This window comes from Peromyscus californicus, unplaced genomic scaffold, assembly GCF_007827085.1.
Source record: "Peromyscus californicus insignis strain IS unplaced genomic scaffold, ASM782708v3 Scaffold_6__1_contigs__length_162567912, whole genome shotgun sequence".
In the NCBI taxonomy this organism is placed as follows: domain Eukaryota; kingdom Metazoa; phylum Chordata; class Mammalia; order Rodentia; family Cricetidae; genus Peromyscus; species Peromyscus californicus.
This window is the reverse complement of record NW_026294584.1, coordinates 81,568,385-81,589,064: the sequence shown is the minus strand read 5'-3', so window position 1 is coordinate 81,589,064 and position 20,680 is coordinate 81,568,385. Positions and strand designations below refer to the sequence as shown.

General features: G+C 38.9%; 1 protein-coding gene across 1 annotated transcript in view; it reads right to left on the bottom strand.

Moving 5' to 3' along the window:
- Positions 1-3,617: 3,617 nt before the first annotated feature.
- Positions 3,618-20,680, bottom strand: part of Tnip3 (TNFAIP3 interacting protein 3) — a 95,049-nt gene continuing 77,986 nt past the window's right edge. Inside the window, exons 11-12 of the mRNA XM_052721517.1 lie at positions 20,234-20,294; positions 3,618-4,735 (exon numbers count right to left, since the gene is read on the bottom strand). Of these exons, the coding sequence (XP_052577477.1) occupies positions 4,704-4,735; positions 20,234-20,294 (93 nt within the window). The 3' untranslated portion in view covers positions 3,618-4,703. The remainder of the gene's footprint in view (positions 4,736-20,233; positions 20,295-20,680) is intronic.

Below are 20,680 nucleotides of genomic sequence, written 5' to 3'. Positions count from 1 at the left end.
AAATAGGAAGGCTATCATAAACTCATTAAATGAAAAATCCGCCAAGAGGATATTATAATTCTAAACATTTATGTACCACAGGAGTACCCATGTTCATAAAAGAAACACTACTACAGCTAAAATTATATATTGGCCCTCACACAATGCTGGTGGGAGACTTTAATACACTACTCTTGCCAATAGACAGTTCATCTGGAAAAAGCTAAACACAGAAATGCTGGAGCTAAGTGATGTCATAAATCAAACGGACCTAGCAGATATCTACAGAACATTCCATCTAAATACTGAAGAATATACTTTCATCTTGGCAACTCATGGAACTTTCTCCAAAATTGAACATGTTTTAGGACACAAAATAAGTCTCAATAGATACAAAGAAAAACATTGAAACAACACCCTGTATCCTATCTGACCACCACGGATAAAGCTGGATATCAACAGCTATTGAAACAGCAAAAAGTAGGCAAATTCATGCAAGTTGAGCAATTCACTACTGAATGCAAATTGGGTCGAGACAAGAATCAAGAAGGAAACTAAAAACTCTTTAGACTTGAATGAAAATAAATATATAACGTACCCAAACCTTTAAGACACAATGAAAACAATTCTAAGAGGTAAGTTCATTGAACTAAGTGCCTACATCAAAAAACTGGAGAGATGTTAAATTAGTAACTTAATGAAACATCTGAAAGTTCTAAAAAAAACAAGAATAAATAGTGTCCAAAAGGAGCACACAGGAAAAAATAATCCAACTCAGGGCTGACACCAATGAAACAACAAACACTATCAAGAATCAATGAAATGAAGAATTAATATCTTGAGAAAACTAATAAGATTGACAAACATTAAGCCAAATTAACGTAGACACACAGAGAAGATCCAAATTAATAAAATGAGAGGTGAGAAGGGGAACACTACAACAGACACCAGGGAAACTCAGAGAATCAAAGGACATACTTTAAAAATTTGTATGGCACCAAACTAGAAAACCAAAAATAAATGGATGAATTTCTTGATATACACAAACTACCAAAGTTAAATCAAGATAAAATAAGCAATTTAAACAGATCCACAACCCCTAGTGAAATAGAAACAGTAATTAAAACATCTCCCAACTAAAAACAGCCCAGGGCTAGGTGGATTCAGTGTAGAATTATGCCAGACCTTCAAAGAAGAATTAAGGCCGATATTCCTCAAATTATCCTGCAAAACAGAAATTAAAGCAACACTTCCTATTTCTTTTTAGAAGGCCACTATTTCCCTGATACAAAAACCACACAAAGACTCAACAAAAAAGGAGAATTATAGATCAACATTCCTTCTGAACACAGACGCAGAAATTCTCAATAAAATACTTGCAAACCAAATCTAAGAACACATAAAAAAGATGATCAACTTGGCTTCATTCCAGAGATGAAGGGATGGTTCAGTATATGTAAACCAATAAACTTAATCCACCATATAAACAGATTAAAAGACAAAAACTACATTATCATCTCATTACATGCAGAAAAGGCCTTTGACAATGCAACATCCCTTCCTGATAAAAATACTGGAGAAACAAGGACTACAAGGGACCTACCTCAACATAATAAAGGCAATTTACAACAAGCTGAAATCAACCAAATAGGGGAAATTCATTTCCCCCAAACTCAGGAACAAAACAAGGATATCTACTCTCTCCATCCCTATTTGATACAGTACTTGAAGTGGTTGGCTTATAAGGTTGAGGAGGCAGAGGTACAAGAGTGTTCTTTGCTTCATGTATGGGTATGTGTATGGTTCTCATGGGAAACATGGAGTGTGAATGTATGTTGTATTTATGTGATAGATATTATATACACATGCTCTATGATAGAACTTAGTGGAAACCAAATGGACCACCACAATGGACAGAACATTCTGGAGTATCCTAGAAAACAGAGCTGTGACATCCACACACCTGGGCCGCCCCTCTGGGCTCAGTTTTGAATCTTGGCTCTGTCCCCTCCTGGTCATGTGCCTCTGGGAAAATTACTGATCTTTTGTGAGCTTCAGATCGATCAGCCATCACGAGCACATCATTATGCTTCTCTTGGTGGTGTCAGAGCTCAGTGAATATACTACACAACAGGAAATAAAGCCTAAAGCAAATAAAACAGAGGGAAGCCAGTGAGGAGGAGGCAAGGCTGACCTATGCCCCAGGTGTTACCAGACCTGCAGTTTCCTCTAAACTCACGTTGCAACCAAAACAAAGAGAACACATGTTTCCCTTCATGTGATATCTTCAAGCTGAAGATCAAATTCTCCATGATCACCCAGAGCCTTGAAGTGTGCCTACTTTCATGTTTCTGTCCTCAGACAGGCGTCATGACCTCCTTTCCTTTCAAAGCAACACAGCTGTTCCTCACTAATGTCTACAAACTCTATGTGAAAATAAAATAGAGCCACAGATATGAGGAAATGAACCTTATTAGGATCCCAAGCAGGGAAGTCTCCAGACCTGTTACTGGGGAGAGGGACTTAGGAAGAGTGAGGATTGACATTTCCCTGGAACAGTTAGATTCTGCATAAAGGGTTAGCTTTTCACACTTGCAGCCCCCCCCCCGGGAGAAAAGTGAAATTAGTTCTTATTAACTTAGGCTATTCTTCCCCTAGGTTAACATTTATGCATTCTTGCCAGTGTTGAGCACCTTGTTAATTGGTAATAGCATGGGGTCAAGTTGGATAGTTAAACTACATTTTATTGCTGTAGACATTAGTTACTGGCCTGTGAAGAGGGTTTTCTTGTGTGTACATTTTTTTTATTCTATAAGCACATCTTGCTTCATAGACTTAATTTATCGGGAGAAACAGACATTACAATGACTTTCTTAACAATCCGAAGAAATGGAATTCCAATATGCCGTATGCCTTCTTAGAGCTGACAGGTGTTTTTCTGAAATACTTGAAGAGACACTAGCCCACTCTAGCTAGCATCTGACAGGCCTTGCCCTTCTCTCCCATTCCCCCTGCCTTGCTAAAAACCATTAGATTACATTCCTGAAGCTAGCGACCAAGGCCTAGTCCCTTATTTGGCCAATCCCTCCTCCTGAGGCTGACCACCAAGGTAGTTGAATCAAGGTATTGAAGTTCAGCAATCAAAAGACCCCTTTGGCTCACCTAATTAACTTGCCAAATTAAAATTAAACACCTCATCCTAACACAAGGTTTCCCATTTTATCTTTATAAACCACCATTTACTTGCCTGTGGGCCTCATCTGTCTCCCCTCTTTCCAAAGGCAGTCCGTTGTCCTCTAGGACAAATATCCCTGCCCCCTTTCCCTTGTTCCCTTCCCCTACTCTCTCATTCCTAACCCCCCCCCTTGCCTCTTATTCCCTGCCCTCTGTACCTCTGGGCCAAATAAACCTCCTTTGTGGTGAGATCTTGGCCTTGGGGGCCCTGAGCCGTTACTTTTCCTTTCAATACATGAAGTAATGCCCAAGGATGACTTGTCTTTCTGATAAACGGCCACATAAACAAAGGGCTTAGAAACTAATGAGGCAGGATCATTCTGTTTTTCCAAAGGGAAAATGTTTAGTTTCCTAAGACTTTTTTTTAACCTTCTCATTATGCAGTGTGTACCCACAAATTAAAACCAAAATAGTTTGAGTTAGACAAGCCGCATAATTTTGGAAGTGAAGCTAGATAGATCCGGTTGTTTTATTTGCACATGCCCTGGATGTTCCTAGTTTTATTTAAGTTCATCTGGAAGTGTGAGATATTTGCAGATGTCACACTCTTGTTAGGAACATTCATTCTTACAAACAGAACTCTTTTAGAAATCTGATAGATCCTTTGTAATTCAACTGCAGTAAAACTTAGGTATGTATTATTTTCAGGTTAATTAGTTCAAAAAGTCATAATTAAGTTTTCTGAAACCACTGGTCAAATCCACAAGATGGCAAAGAGACAGAACTTCAATGCATATATTTGGCAATTTCTGCTAACTATAAATAGACAGAAGGAGACCATCACCATCCTGTCAGGACATTACTCTTTCATATTCCATTTTACCTAAGGACAAAAGAGGCTCACGACTTCTGACAGGGGAGTCTATAGGCCATTTGATTTTCTATTCAAATTCATTTAGTTTCAAGTTCAGTAATGATGAACTGATTACTTATTAACAGTCCAACTGTCAAATCGATGAAGAACTAAGTTAGCCATTATGGAAGAAGGATTTCTCCCAAAGACTATATCATGTATTATTAATTTTTGAGATGGAGAATTGGCTGATCTGGCACTTGTATTGCAACCCAGGCTGGTCTTAAACTCATTGCAATCCTCTTGCCTCAACTTTCCCATGGAATTACAGGAATGTGCCACCTTGCCGGCTTAATATCTATACATTCTAAATCGGCATATAATGTGACAGCACCATAGCTGGAGTCATGTAAGTCCTGGAATCATCTTTGAAAACCCATCAGCAGTTAGTTGAAGAGAGTTTTGAGGAACAGCATATAATATAACCAGCTGCCCTGTCTCATTTGTGGAGAAAAGCGCGACTTGGTTACGGAGTGTCCTTGCGGCTCTCTTGTGTCTCAGTGGTCCTGATTTTTCCTGTATTCAGTCCAAAAGGAAGATAACCAGGAACAAATCTCAGAGAACATGCATAGCTGTCCTGCAGAAGCAAAGTGGCCACAGCTGAGAGCCCATCACTCGTCTCTGCTAATGTGAGCAACTATTGGTTGAATTTCCTTTCCGAGGAGAAACCTATGAAAGACAGTAAGAAAATGATTCAGATTACATTTTTAAATTTCGTTTTTCTTCTGGCATAGGGATAGATAACATAAACTTCTGGGTTGGCCTAAAGGAGAGATATTTTACTCATGAACTCCCCACACACTTATTCAGAAATCTAAAGGTGGGCAATTGGCAGTCATTGTTTCAAGTACTAGCACAGGCTTACCATTGAGGCAATCAGTTGTGGTCTAATTCTAATCATGAATGGAGAAGAATATTTTACGTCAGAATTCTCATTCTCTCTGGCATTGCAGTGGCTTGGGCATTTGCTTGTAAAAGTAAGTCATCTCTACTGTTACCTCTCAGGCTTACCCTATCCCCAAAGGAAAAGCACTTGCCAAGTGCACACAATTGCTGGTTAAAATGTTTCCCTAGTACATGCCTGGAATCCAGCACTTGAGAGGCTGAGGTAGGAGGTTGACCTCGACCAGTGGGCACTACAGAGCAATATCTTGTCTCCAAAAAAAAAAAACTAAAAGAAGGGTAAAATGGTACTGACTGTGTTGTAAAAGCCACAGAAAATACCATAATTTGTAAAAATTTGTTAGTGCAGTATGAAGACGAAGATGAAAGTGTTTACATATTTTCATAGGCTTTGGATAGAACAGCATAAGTGAGCATGAGAGAAAAGATAGAACAAGAGGTTTACATGTGGCAGCAGGAAACAGGAATAGAGTTGTCATTAAAGAACATGTTTCATTTACTCATCATAACATAAAAATATATTGAGTATTTATGTTTGATATCCTGCATTTGGAATACCCAAGACATGAAAAGCTAACATCTTAAAAAAAAAAAAAAGCCATGATGAAAATGTTAGTTTTCTCCATCTAAAGAAACATCTCTGTGAAACAGATATAGATTAGTACAGAAAACCATAAGCCATCAACACTCAAAGAACAAGTGATGATGTGGTGCCCAGCACCACTGATATATCTACAACACAGCTCCTGCATCTAAGGTTTAGTGATCCTAGCAGAAGAGGGGGTAGAAAGGTTGTAAGAGCCAGAGGAACAGGGAGTTCGATGTGAGGCTGTGTCTCCTAGAAAGGTCAGAGATTACACCCATGAAGTCTCATCAGATGGTTGCCTAAAAAATGACCTGCACAAAGATGGCTACCAATGGGCAGGCTACCATGGAAGGGGGAAGTTCATGGGGCCACAACTCTAGGCAACAAAGGTATGTATGCTGACAGGGGAGAAATAGCCTTTTCCAGGGAAAAGTCTCCAATGTGTTTTCAATACCAAGTGGTCAGCCTTGAAATCATATACAAACAAATAACATTATACAGACTTAGCAGGTTACATTTATATTTTTAGAAAAATATATGTAAACATATATAAATTTGTATTCCTAAATATATTAACACATTTACATATTTGTCAATTTATTATATATGTATATACACAGAGAGAGAGACATGTAACAACAATTAAAAATATAAGCCATGAATTTGAGAGAAGGTGAGGGGGTACATGGGAAGAATTAAAAAGAGGAAAAGGAGGAGGGGAAATGATGTATTTATACTTTAATTTCAAAAAGATTTAAAAAAAAACAAGTTTCAGAAAAGTATGACCATCATAAAAAAGGTAACTGACGAAGTACTGTGACAGAGAGGAGAGGTCATTACACACTCCCTCAGAAATAAGACGCAGGAATGTTATTACACACTCCTTAAAGAGAAGCAAGATGCATGTGATTGTGTGATATGACAACACTTCTTATTATAGTAAGTTATAACAATGGAGAAGCCAAAGCTAGAAACTTTCTGTACATTAAGAAGATAAATAATTCTTACACTGAAGCATAATTCACCAATGTAACTAAGGGGAGTTAGGACTGAATTCACTAATGGCTCCTGTCTGCAGCCATGTTTAAAAAGTCCTCTTGTCATTTGGCCAGTGCTTTTCTGAGATAGGTAGAGCTAAGATCCTTATCATCTTGCTTTGGAAAGAGGCTGTGGCCATGAAATAACCCATAGCAGAATGGGAATTTGACAGAACAAAGTCAAACTTTTTTTTTCTGAAGGGAAGGTAGAGTTTTCCTAATACCTTGGCCAGTTTTCCCAAACCTGTTTCCCATTTGAGATGCAATAATATACAGCTTGTTCTCCTTCCTAAAAGCCTTTAGCTTCTGCTTAAGAGAACATAAGCAAGTTACTAATTTAAGTAACTAATTATATATCATACTCATTTATCCATCTGTCATCTATCTGTATCCTATCTATATATTCATCTATTATATATCATCTGTCTATATTATCTGTTATCTATTTACTGTCTATATATTGTCTATTATCTATTATCTGTCTATATTATCTATTAATTATTCATATATTATCTACTATCTATCCATCTATTACCAATTATCATTTATCAACTCTATTATCTATCATCATAGCTATGTATCATCTATCATCTATTTACTGTAAATCTATTATCAATCATCTACCAATCACCTATCATCATAGCTATTAGCAATACATCTATTATCTATTACCTATCACTTAGCTAACCCTATCTCTCTATCCAGCAATATATCTGTCACCTGCCCCTCTTTATCTACATATCATTCTAATATCTATCATCTATCTATATATCACCCATCACCTCCTATCAATGATCTATTATCTATCTTTCTAATATCTATCTTTCATCTATCTGTATGTATCATCTATCTGCCCATTTACCATTTATCAGTCTATAATCTGTCTATCCATCGAACATGTACCTATCTTCTATATATCCTCTATCATCTATCATTCAGCTGTGTATGTATCTTCTATCATACAGTATCTATCAACCCATTCTCTATCCATCTATCATCTATTATCTACCTATCCATTATCTATAACCTAGTTATCATCTATTTATAATATATATCACTATCCAACTTTATTCATCTACTGGGTGCATATATGTAGTTGTTAATTAAAATTTTAACATTTGTTTACAAATCAGTGTTTGAATGGGAATATATTTATTGCTTTTATGTTTATATATACTTTAGTAGTTCTTTAGCAAAATCATTGCATTTAGTGATAAGCAGAACATTTGAGAGATTTTCTATTTAATTACTAGTAGAGTAAGAAAAAATGTATTTTACAAGGAAAACTATTCTCGATAATCTATCTGTACTGGATACTAAGTATAATTGTAAACATCCTGTTTCTTGTATCTCAGAGTAATTTTGCTTTTTATGTAGTCACTTTGTTTTTGCATACTGACAGGAACAGTATATAGCCAGGTAAGCCAGTGTTTTTACTAACATAAGCATTATCTATAATGATACAATATAAAAGCTGCTAAAAAACATAGAAACTTAGAATTAAAGATGCTGGTTTTCAAAATAAGATTATCATAATCTATTAGAATAAAAAACCATGCATGTTTGTTTTTATTTTATTTTACCTACTATTAGCTCAGAATAGTCCATATTTCTTGGTGGTCCTAATGTGGGATTTGCTGTTATGCTACCTAGACTTTCCTATGCCCTAGCCAATAACAAGCTGTATGCATGTTAACAAGTTATATTATCTTTCTGTGCTTCAAAACTCCAAATGTATAAAACACGGACAATTGTGGTGATATTTTGTGTATGCTCTAACAAATAAAGCTTGCCTGAAGGTCAGAGGGTAAAGCCAGCCACTGGTTAGCTACAGAGGCCAGGCAGTAGTGGCACATACCTTTAGTCCCAGCACTTGGGAGGCATGGGCAGAGGGAGATGGATCTCTGTGAGTTTAAGACCACCCTGGGCTACACAAGATTGATCCAGTTTAAAATAGAAACAGAGCCAGGCAGTGGTGGCACACACCTTTGATTCCAACATTTAGGATCTCATGCCTTTAATCTCAACACTAGGAGGTGGAGACAGGAAGTCATATGGCTGGGTGGAGAGAAGAATATAAGGTGGAAGGAGACAGGAGCTGAGAGCTCTTTCAGGTAGCTGAGGATTCGGTAGAGGTAAGAAGTCTAGCGGCTGGCTGCTCTGCTTCTCTGATCTTTCAGCATTTACCCTGATATCTGGCTCTGGTTTTCATTAAGACCAATTAGGATTCATGCTACAGACAATAATAGTGCTTACTTAACAGGCTTGTTATAAAGCTCTGATGAAGTATTATATGTATACACAAAGCACCTAAAATAATGTTTGCCATGTGGTCAGTATTATGGATTGAATTGTACCCTGGAGAAGAGATGTTTAATTCCCAAAGTTTGGAAATATGTCTTTGCATGTGTGACTGGATGGTGATAAGGTAGCTCTCCTCACAGTGACCTGTCACTTAGCAGAACCAATGTATTTCAGGTAAAAGGGAGTTTGGGGTATGGACACAGAGGAAGATGGTCATGTAAAAGGAAGGTACAAATAGGAGCTGAGCTGACCCATGATGGCTGTTTCTTATGTTTACTTTTCTTCACCTGAGAGGCAATCCCTTGGACATGTCTGTGAGGGTGTTTCTAGAAAGGTATAATTGAGCTGGGAAGATCTACCTGAATGTGGGCAAGGACCATCCATGGACTTGGGTTCTGCACTGAATAAAACAGAGAGTGAGTAGAACACCAGCATTCACCTTATCCTGCTTGCTGGCTGCTGGCTCAGTAAAACCAGCTGCTCTCGCTCCTGAGACCACATGTTCCCTGCTAGGGTGGCTCAAACTCTAAGCCCAAATAAACCCTTCCTCTCTTGTGTTGCTTTTTGTTAGATATTTCGTTACAATGATGAGAAAAGCAATTCATGTTCAGAATACCTGGAACTGCCGCAAGTTGAAAGAGGCAAGGCAGGAACCTCCCTTACAGAGTTTTTTGAGGGATCATGACCTTGTCAACACCCTGATTTGAAACCACTAGGAAGAATGTTTCTGCTCTCTGAAACCACCTAGTTTTTGGTCTGTGTATTTCCATTCCTACAAAACAAATCTAGCTTGTGTTCAGAGTGGTAGAAATGGTCAGCTATGATGTTTAGGTACTGGTCTTTTCTACTTCTAGCACAATATCACAAGTCCTTATTTCATAACCTTCTAACTCATTAAGCAAACTTCCACTCTGCACCACATGAGAAGTTGACAGTGCACTCCAGTGCCAGGCATGCAATGCAGCCAGCCAGAGCTCTCTGACGTTTGAAGAAAACAAACAAGCAGCATGTTTTCAAGATGGACTAACTCTGTTATGCCATAGTCATTCTTGAAATATGAAAGCAATTTCCCATCCCACCCCCAACAGCACATGAAAGGAGATGGAAATCTGCTTTGTAAAATCACCTTTGTAAACGGAAGCTGTCGCTCATTAACATCTGTGGATTTCAACACATGAAAAAGCTCATTGTTTTGTGATGTTCAGAGAGGAAGCAGGCAATTCTCCAACGCTTTGGGAATGTTCATTGACTTCAATGTGTCTCCAAAGCATTCAAACTAACCACAGACAATGGATGAGCTCAAGGCTGGAAGTTAGTTAACTGGAGGGTTATGCCAGGTGGTATTCAGCTCCATCCCTGCTCCAGATACAACTAGCCTTCCTCACTGTGTGAGCATTTTTTCCACCCAAACAAGTTCCTGGTTCACAAATGTGGACCCCAAAGACCCTGTCCAAATGCCCCTAAATCTTCTTCAGGATACCCTCAGCCTCTGCAGAATTAGGGGTACTGCAGGAGACACTGTCTGTGGAGTGGTAAAGGATGTAGGGAGGAATCAGAATATGCCAGCTGTGCTGTCTTAAAGCCCACACATAAGAGCCCTACAGTAGCCTAGGGAGAAGGGAAAAGGGTACCTGTGGGCAAGAAGCTAGACTCATGCTGAGGCAGAGAACTGGCTTAAAAAGAGCATTTTAAATCCACTCTTCCCAGCAATGTTCCCTATCAAGGTAAAGAATAGACTGTAACAATTTCTAAATGTGATTTATAGTTTACGTACAGTGTGCGACTCTCTATTTACTCTTGAACCTGACATTGATTATTTAAAAAATTCTGCTGGTATTGAAATTTCACCATCCATCGCTTGTTTACCTTTTACAGTGTGTGAAGCATTTCCAGGTAAGGTGGTAGCCTACAGGTTACAGGCATCTCTATGTGACCCGGTGAAGGGAAGGAATCAGAATGAGAAGAAAGAAAAAAGACTCTCTTCAAAAACAGAGAGTTGGAAGTTCACAAAGGTAGTGATAGAATATTTTAAAAGTACAAAGAAAATGAAAGTATTATCCAGGGAAGAAGCCAAGCCAACCACAGCTCCAACTATGTGGCTCCCCCAAGCAGGGAGGCAGAAGTCTCCTCCAAAAGGTCAGCCAAGAGAGTTCTTCGGAAAGATAGTGGCAGTCCTGTTCTCAGGGCAAGCCATGGGCCTCAACAGCCTCAAAGCCAGTTGTGGGTTCTGGTGAGACAGAGATCTCGGCAATGTGTAGGAATCTCATTTTGTCACTCAGTATGGCTTGTAGAACAGGGGTCACGTGCCAACTACAGCAAGGACCTATTGTTTAAAACAGCTGCCCTGGTGACATTAACACAGAGAAAAAAAAAATCACAAGACCCCAGAAACCTGAATTTAATTTGCCACAGGGCAATGGACAGCGTCTGAAAGCAGCTGTGAAACACTGGAGGACAGATGATGCCAAGGCTAGAGTACCTAGCAGATCTTATGAATGTCAATAACCCTGCAGTCTGACAGTCCTGAGACTGAGGTCAGGCAACCCCTGGAGACATCTATTTCTGATCACTGCTGTAGAACCTGGAAATTCTGAAGCCCAGCAGTCTGCTTGACATTCACAGCTGCGTCTTTCCATCAGGGTGATTATACCCTTAGGAGGCCTTGGAAGCACAAACACAAGTCTCCTCAACAATGACAGCATATGAAAGAATAAATGTCATGACAGGAGTAACTAAACAAAGGAGAACTAACAGGAAATTCATCACATCCCACACAGCGAACCAACCCTTGATACAGACAGATGGAAGGAACAGATCAAACAGTAATCCAGCCAGGCAGAAACAACCACAAAATTGAAGAAACTGGCAAATATCTCCCAATGAAATCTTAAATGCAAATGGTCTCACCTCACCAATCAAGAGACCCAGTCTGGATGACTGGAAGAGAAAACTAGATCCAATCATCTGTTGTCTCCAAGAGACACAGCTTTCTGGTAAGAACACCACAGACTGAGAGGCAAAGGATGAAAATATATCAAGCTACAGAAGGGAAACAAGAAAAAACCCTACACAAACTAAACAAAAGAAACAGAGAGAAGATCTAAATCAATAAAATCATACTTCAAAGGGGGGATATGACAACAGATGCCAGTGAAATCCAGAGGCTCATTAGGAAAAAAAACATTATAGAAAAAAACATTACACAAAAAATTAAGAAAAGCAGAGAACTCTAGAAAAAAATGGATAAATTCCTTGACACATATGAGATACCAAAGTGATTTCAAGAACATATTTTAAAAACTTAAGAAGATCCAAACAAATGACAGGTTTTAAGAAGGAATAAAAGATCTACTTATAAAGAAAAATACAGGACTAGATGGATTGATGGCAAATTCTACAAATCATTTAAGAAAGAACTAGCACTAGTATTCCCCACACTGATAGACAAACAGGAAGGGAAGGAACACTATCAAAGTCATTTGGTGAAGCCCATATTACCCCAATATCCAAACAGAACAAGAACAAAAGAGAAGCATAAATAGTGGTCATACTTCATGAACATCGATGCAAAATTCTCAATACATTCTTGTGAATTCAATAACACATTAAGAAGATCATACACCATGAGCAAATAGGATTCATCCCAGAGATTCAGGGCTGGTGCCATACACACAAGTCAATTAGGGTAAAGAAACTTCAAGACAGAGATCACACAATATTCTCACGTCACCCAAAAAAAAAATATACATTTAATCAAAGTTAATGTCCCTTCTATGACAGAAGTCCCAAAGACAGTAACAATGGAAAGAATATACCTCAATATAACAAAGGCATTTCCAGCAAGTCTGTAGTCATCAGAAGGGAAGGAAGAAATCCTAATGGGATGGGGAAGAGAGGCCAATAGAATACATGTGATAAGCAAGCAGAAGAGAGGACCAGAAGACAGGTCAGGATGAGGGAGGGGAACAAATAAGAACAAAATTCAATGAAACCTATGTTTAAAAATGCCACAGTGAAACCCATTATCTTTTATGCTAACTTTAAAAATAGAATTTTAAATGTAGCCTTGTTTATAAAAATGAACAAACTAAGACGTATGATGTTATTTCTATATAAATATTGAAGGTATTAAAAAAAACCTATCATTTAGCTTTAGTTCTCATAACAGGAATAATTACAATGGAAGATACTATGATAAAAATTATTACTTTTATTACTTCCATTAATCAGAAATTAAAAAAAAAAGATACAGGGAACTAATAGCAACAGTATTTTCTGATCTTTAAGTTACACATGCCAATTGATGGCACACAAAATATCTACATTTTTTGTAGATCTAATACAAGGTCAAATTTTCAGACTTGTAGAAATGTACCTAGGGAAGAAAACAGTGTATTAAAAAGATACCTCAGTAGCAAAACCATGGATTCAAGCTTTGTGTGGTAGTTTAAATGTACTTGGTCCCCATAATCTCATAGAGAATGGTACTATTAGGAGGTGTGGCTTTGTTGGAGTGGGTATTGCCTTGTTGGAGGAAGTGTATCACTGTGATAGTAGGCTTTAAGGTTTCTTATGCTCAGGATACCGGCCAGTGTGCCAGTCAACTTCCTGTTGCATGCGAGATGTAGGACTTTTAGCTATTCCTGCATCACATCTGCCTGCATGCTGCCATGTTCCCTGCCATGATGATAATGGACTGAACCTCTGAAACTGTAAGCAAGCCCCCTCAATTAAATGTTTACCTTATAAGAGTTACCATGGTTATGATATCTCTTCACAGCAATAAAAATCTAAGACAGAAGTTGGTACTAGGGACTGGGGTATTCCTATGATAAGTCTGACCATGATTTTGTTTGGAGTAATATGGACTTTGGGAGTTTGGGTTAGGAAATCAGTTCACTGCTTTAAGCATTGCATAATGGGCCATATTAGTAGGAGCATGGAAGACAGTGTTGCTGAGTATGATTTGATGAACTGTTGTGGGTTACCTCAAGAGTTTTCAGAGAAGAATTTTAGTATGTTGCCTAGAGATTGTTCTTGTGATGTTTTGGTGAAGAAAGTGGCTGCCTTTTACCCTTGTCTGGAGTCTGCCTGAGGCTGAAGTGAAGAGTTTTGTATTAACTCCCTTGGCAGAAGAAATCTCAAAACAACCTAGTATAGTTGTGTGGTTATTAGTGTTAACTCTAAGGAAGATTTATAATGAAAAGGAGCAAGCTGAGCAGGGTAAATTATAAAATGTAAATTTTGAGGAGAAAAAGAGTACCAGGAAGTGGAATGGAGCTAAGTCGTGTTCAAGGAGATAAACAGATCAATAAATGGAATAAAGAGAGTGGTGACCCAGGGCAAGATCCTACCAAGTTTCCAACTTGTGAAAAGGAACTAAAGAAAAGCTTAGAGCCAGGTTTGGTGGGGCATACCTTTAATCCCTGCACTGGGAAAGGAGAAGCTGGCAGATGTTTGAGGCAAGCCTGGTCTACAGAGCAAGTTCAAGGACAATCAAACCTAGGCAGTAAAGGGTAAAAGAAAGCCAGTGAAGATATAATTGAACAAGGAGGCCATGATCCAGCCCCAGTAAGCATCAGAACTTGGCACCTTCAGCCACATGGCTCTGACTTTAGAGTTAAGGATGAAAGAAAAGGGAATATGGAATAAAGCCACTGAGGCCAGACATGTAACAGGGGTATCCCTGAATGGAGGCCCAGTGAGGCCATTGTGTGAAGCTATGAAGTTGAAGACTGGATTGCCTTGGAGACCCAAAGATATTAGAGATGCCAGAGTCTTAGAATATCTGCTAGGAAATACTGCTAACAGGGAGTGAAACCAGCCCAAGGGGTTGCAGTCAACAAAGCTGAAAGGAATTGGAGATGCAGAGTTTGGAGTTTCCCCAGCTGATTTTCAGTCTTGCTTTGGTCCAATATTTCCTTGCTATAATCCCTTTCCTATGTTTTGTAAAGGTAATGTATATTCTGTGCCATTTTATGTTGGAAATAAGTGATCTGCTTTTTTATTTTAATTTTACAGGGGATTCCAGTTAAGAGATTTCATGAGTCTCAGAAGAGACTTTGGACTTTGAAACAAGTTTGGAACTGTTTTAGACTATGGGTACTTTTGAAGTTGGACTAAATACATTTTGCATTATGATACTATTACAACCTTATGGGGGCCAAGAAGTAGAATCTGGTAATTTGAATGTAATTGTCCCACATAATCTCATAGGGAGTGGCACTACTAGGCAGTGCAGCTTTGTTGGACTAGGTATGGCCTTGTGGGAGGAAGTGTGCCACTGTAGGGGTGGGCTTTGAGGTTTGTTATGCTCAGATACTGCCCAGTGTGTCAGTCAACTTCCTGTTGCCTACAAGACTGAGGACTCTCAGCTTCTCCTGCAGCACCACATCTGCCTGCATGCTCCCTGCTGTGCCATGCTCCCCACCATGATGATAATGGACTGAACCTCTGAAACTGTAAGCAAGCCACCCCAATTAATGTTTTTCTTTGTAAAAGTGGCCATGGTCATGGTATCTCTTCACAGCAATAAAAACCTAACTAAGACACTATGCATCTATTAATGGGCAAATGGATAAAGAAATGTGGGTTATGTACATGATAAAACATTATTCAATCATAAAAAAACAAAACCCTGTCATCTACATCCAAATGGATAGAACTGAAGGTTATGGTAAATGAAATGAGCCATACACAAAAAGACAAATGCCAGATGTTCTCTTTTACATATGAAAGCTAAAGTCTTTTATCTCAAAACAGAAGAGAGTATGGTAGTAATCACTAGATGCTAAGAAGGGTGGCTAGCATTTGGGAGAATACAGGAAGGTGGATAGTGGATATTAAAACACAGAACTGTGGGTGACCAGAGCACACAGCAACCTCTTACATCTTATGAGGAGCTAGAAGATCTCAAGGATTCTAGATCCTGAGAAATGGTGAATAGACAGAGTGCTAACCATTCTGATTGATCAGTGTGAACCACATGTGTGCTGAAATACCACACTGTACCTCACATATAGTTACACATTAGTTATGAAAAAGAAATAGGCCGGGCGGTGGTGGCGCATGCCTTTAATCCCAGCACTCGGGAGGCAGAGGCAGGTGGATCTCTGTGAGTTCGAGGCCAGCCTGGGCTACCAAGTGAGTTCCAGGAAAGGCGCAAAGCTACACAGAGAAACCCTGTCTTGAAAAACCAAAAAAAAAAAAAGAAAGAAAAAGAAATAAAAAATAAAAAATAGTCACACTTCTAGGAGCCATTCCTGACCACAGAAGTAAACTACTTTAAGTAGTTTTTACATTAAAAAAAAATATATACATGAATTCTAAGAAGTAACTTTTGTTTATATATTATCTGAAAGAGAATCTAATATCTAATTTTTTTCACTCAGTTTCCCTTCCATCACTTTATTCTTAGTATTTCCAATCTAAACATGCTATGTTCTTGAATAGTAGATAAATTTGTTAGTCAGATACTAAAACAAGGACTACTATCATTAAACAATCAGATGCATGCGATGACCAGTTTTAATTGTCAATTAACATAATCTAGAATGAACTGGGAAGGAACTCTCAACAATGAACTGTCTAGATTAGGTTGAGCTGTAGGCATGCCAGTGAGGGATTTTCATATTTAGGTTAACTGAGGTGATAAGAGCGACTCTGAATGTGAACAGTACCATTGCATAGGCTGGGTCCTAGGGAGAATGAAGGACAGAGATTAATCCATTGTTCTAGAACTGTAAGCCGAACTGTGAGCCAAATAACTCCTTTCTCCTTTATGTTGCTTTTGTCAGGGTCCTTTATCACAGCAACAGGAACAAAGCTAAGATAATGTATAATCAAAAATTTAAACCTATGATTTCTTAGTAGTCATTGCCATTAAGTTGTTATGTGAAAATTCTAAACAACTGAGTTAAAACTACAGACCTAAAGGGACTCTCAGTCAGATAAACCAAAGCACAGCAAGATACACTGGTAAAGCTAATGACCGCATAGGAATCATTGTGATGAGGACGAATTCAGAGACTTCCTGAATACAGCCTAATGTGAGCTCTGAAACAATTACAGAGTATACAGGGGGCAGCAGGAACACAAGCAGTTAATTCCAAGTAAGGAACTTACTTAGTAACCCACAGATACTCATCCTCCTGCTATATCCAGCCACAGTCAGTGACAGGGCTGTGTGGGGACAGAGAATGGCAGGTTTCAACAGCAGCCAGCCTGCGAGGTTCTGCCAGGCCTTTCATGCACTGGTTAGGTAATGATATGTTCATTGATAATAATATACAGCACTATGTCTTTTACCTGTGATAGTCTAAATATCAGACGAAGAAAATACAATACCTTCTATTTGTGTTACATAGTGGTTTTTATCCCCTCCTTTGGAGCAATTGTGTTGTTTATAGAATGAGTTTATTACTTTTTAATTATAATGAAAAATTTTAGAGAAAGCCATAATGCATGCTGTGAGCTCATAGGGAGATGAAATTCTTGAGAATTAAACATTATCCAAATAAGAGCCCCCATTCTCATTTTTCACATATCTAATATAGAGATGGGAGTAGGCTTTCAAAGACACTGTTGATTGAAATTGAAATCCCAAGGTTTGCAATCCTGTGTATAAAAGAATCTAAATTTAGTGCTAAATTGCCCTGTGAAATTTAAATGTTACTAAAATTCTCTGCAGCTCATTTCCTTACATATGAGCTGGCATAAAACAAATTCATAGTATAGTGTTGCTCAGAAGATTAAAATAAACAATGTTATAAAACTACTGGAGTTGGTATATTGCAAGTATTTCTCTTGATTATAATGTTATTCTTGTAGCGACTGTTATGTTACAAGTTTATACATCACAAAGCTCACTACATTTTCTTAGGCAGATATGTCAATAGATCTTATTTGACTGATGATATATTTAATTTTATGTATTTTATTTAAGTTATGAATATATTAACTAATTCACATTTTATGTGACTATTATTTTCCATAACATTGGTTTAAGAGGACTTTAGTAGTGATGTATAAATGACTAATTAGTGAATTCTCTATAGAGAATTATATTATATTGTATTTTCTAGTGGCTCAAAGTGTTGAACATGGAAATAATAGCTTATTTTCATTGCAGACGGATAGAAAGTGGAAAATTATACCATGTAGCAATTCGCTGGATTTCAAAACTGCAGACATTATGCAATGGTCCTGGTTAACAATATGACTTTCAAATAAATTTCTCCATTATGGAAGGAACCCAAAACCTTGCTGGTTATATTATAATCTATCTGTAGTAGAAGGTACATGGGAAGGTATCCCATACTGCTGCCACTGTGACTTCTCCATAATTACACAGTATAACTTCAAACTGTGAGCTCAAATAAACCCTTCCTTTTTAATTGCTTTTGTCAGAGCATTTATCACAACAGAAGAGAAACTAGACAAAAATTAGTACCTACAAGAGAATTGGGGGGATTGCTGTGTAAACATAAGAATGCAGTTCTTGGGTCTCTGGAACTGCGTTATCACTGAAACAGATAATAGTTTGGTGCTCTGGACTACAAAGCCCTAGAATCCTGGAGGAGAGCTTGGTGGCCATTTTGCTGGGATCTTGGGAAATAAAAATGCTAAGAAAAATGAAGACAATGAGATCTCAACGGAGAATGAGGGCTCTATTAGAAAAGGACTAGCCGGGTGGTGGTGGTGCATGCCTTTAGTTCCAGCACGCAGGAGGCATAGGCAGGTGGATCTCTGTGAGTTCGGGGCCAGCCTGGGCTACAGAATGAGTTCTAGGAAAGGCACCAAAACTACATAGAGAAACCCTGTCTCGAAAATAAAAAAAAAGAAAGAAAGAAAAGGACTAGGAGGCATTCATGTGATGTTTTGACAAAGAACATGACTGTGACTACATTCTAGCTGTGTCCTGAGAACTTGAGTGAAGTTGAATTTATAGACAATGGACTGATTTGTTTGGTTGAGGAAGGGAATGTGAGCGAGCTTACAGTTTCACACAGAGTGCAGACAACAAAGCACCTGCACTTGTTCAGTAGAGCAGCTCCACTGAGTAGAAAGATGGCACTCGGCCCTGGAACAATGTAAAATGTGACTTCAAGATAAGACCCACTCGTTAAAGGCTCCAATTTATAAAAATTCAAATTTACACAAAAGGAGAAAGCCTGGACTAAGAAAGCACCTGAGAGAGTTTCCTGTTCCTCAGAGGTGGAAGCTCAGGAGAGAGCTTTCCCAGGCTCAGAGCACAGAGGCTGATGCATGTGCTCCAAGCATCCTAGGTTGTATCTAATGATGGCAGCAGAGCTTGGCAGTGTCATCCATGTGGTGCTGGGTTAGAGGCATGGAAGACAAGGCTGCAAGTGTCATGGAGTCCTGCTCTGTTCCGTGGTTTCAGAGAGCAGCTGAGGCCAGGCAATGTGTTTCAAGATCCAAGTCCCTGCAAGGAGGTTTTCAGAGACCATGGCGTGAAGCTGTGAAGGGAGAGCAAAGGCGGCCGTAGAGTCTCTACGGTAATGGCGATGCCAGGAACATGGGATATTTGCCACAGAGACCTGTGGGCATTGATTGATGCTAGGCCAGGAGAGAGGCTATGCGCACTGCAGATAGCAGAGCTGGAGGGGTGGAACATGTTAAAAACTAAAATCATCTCAGCTTTGAATTAAATGTGATAACATTTCAAGTACAAGTTGAAGCTACAGAGCTTATCTTGAGGTTTCTAGAAAAAAAAATCACCTCTCAAAACGAACAAGGTGGAGTCAGTGTGTGTCATAGAAGGCTTTAAATGGATGAGAATGAAAGGGGGACTCTGCCTGTAACTCAGTTCATACTACCCACTCCTGGAAACCCATTGTTCACTGGTCTTGGTGATGCACACCTGTAATACTGGCTCTTAGGACATCATAGCAGGAACAGGAGTTCAAACTCATCCTTAGCTACAGAGTGGGTTTGAAGCTATTGGTTTACATGAGACCAACACAATGAACAGTCTGCCTGAAATCCTCCTGTGCTGTGGGTTTGCCTCTGCCCTTGGGGGTACAATCAGGATGCTGTTGATGTTACTATATATGGCTTTACTTAAAGTTTTCATTTCTAAGTCCCTGACTCTGAGCCTGGAATAGGAGCAGAGGAGAGAATTGAAACATACATTTCTTTCGGCATTTCAACATTGTCTGAAGGAGTTCACTCCAGACCACCAAATTAGAGTTGTGTGTGTGACAGAACTTCACAGGAAGTCCTTCCCTAGTACAGCTGGATATTAAGTAGGCATTCCCCTAAAGATCCCATTTCTATGTAAATATGTAAGAATGCCCATTAAAGCTGTGGTCTTACCATGTGCCTTGTGCTGTACATGTGGAGGAAGCTGGTTAAGGACATTCCACTGATACTCTGGCTGTGGGGAAAAATAAAGCACTGTTGTAGAAATACAGACTTCAAAAAAGCATTGTGACACATTAAGATATAATTATACTCTGTGCATTTTATGATGCAGTCAACATACAAAAAGAGTCATTTTGATACAAACCTTTGCCGATCTTCCTCATCTCACCCCCTTATCTCAGCCCTTCTGCACGTGGTTGGCTTGAATTCAAGTGACTTGGAAGATGTACATTTTCTGCCCCTTTCCTCCTCCCCCTCCCTTCTTTCCCTCTTCCCTCTCTTGCTTTCTTCTCTTCTCTTTTCTCTCCTCCCTCCCTCAACCTCTCTCTTTTCTGTCTTGGTTAAGTTTTGTCAACTTGACATAAAGTAGAATCACAGGGTAAGAGGGAACCTCAACCG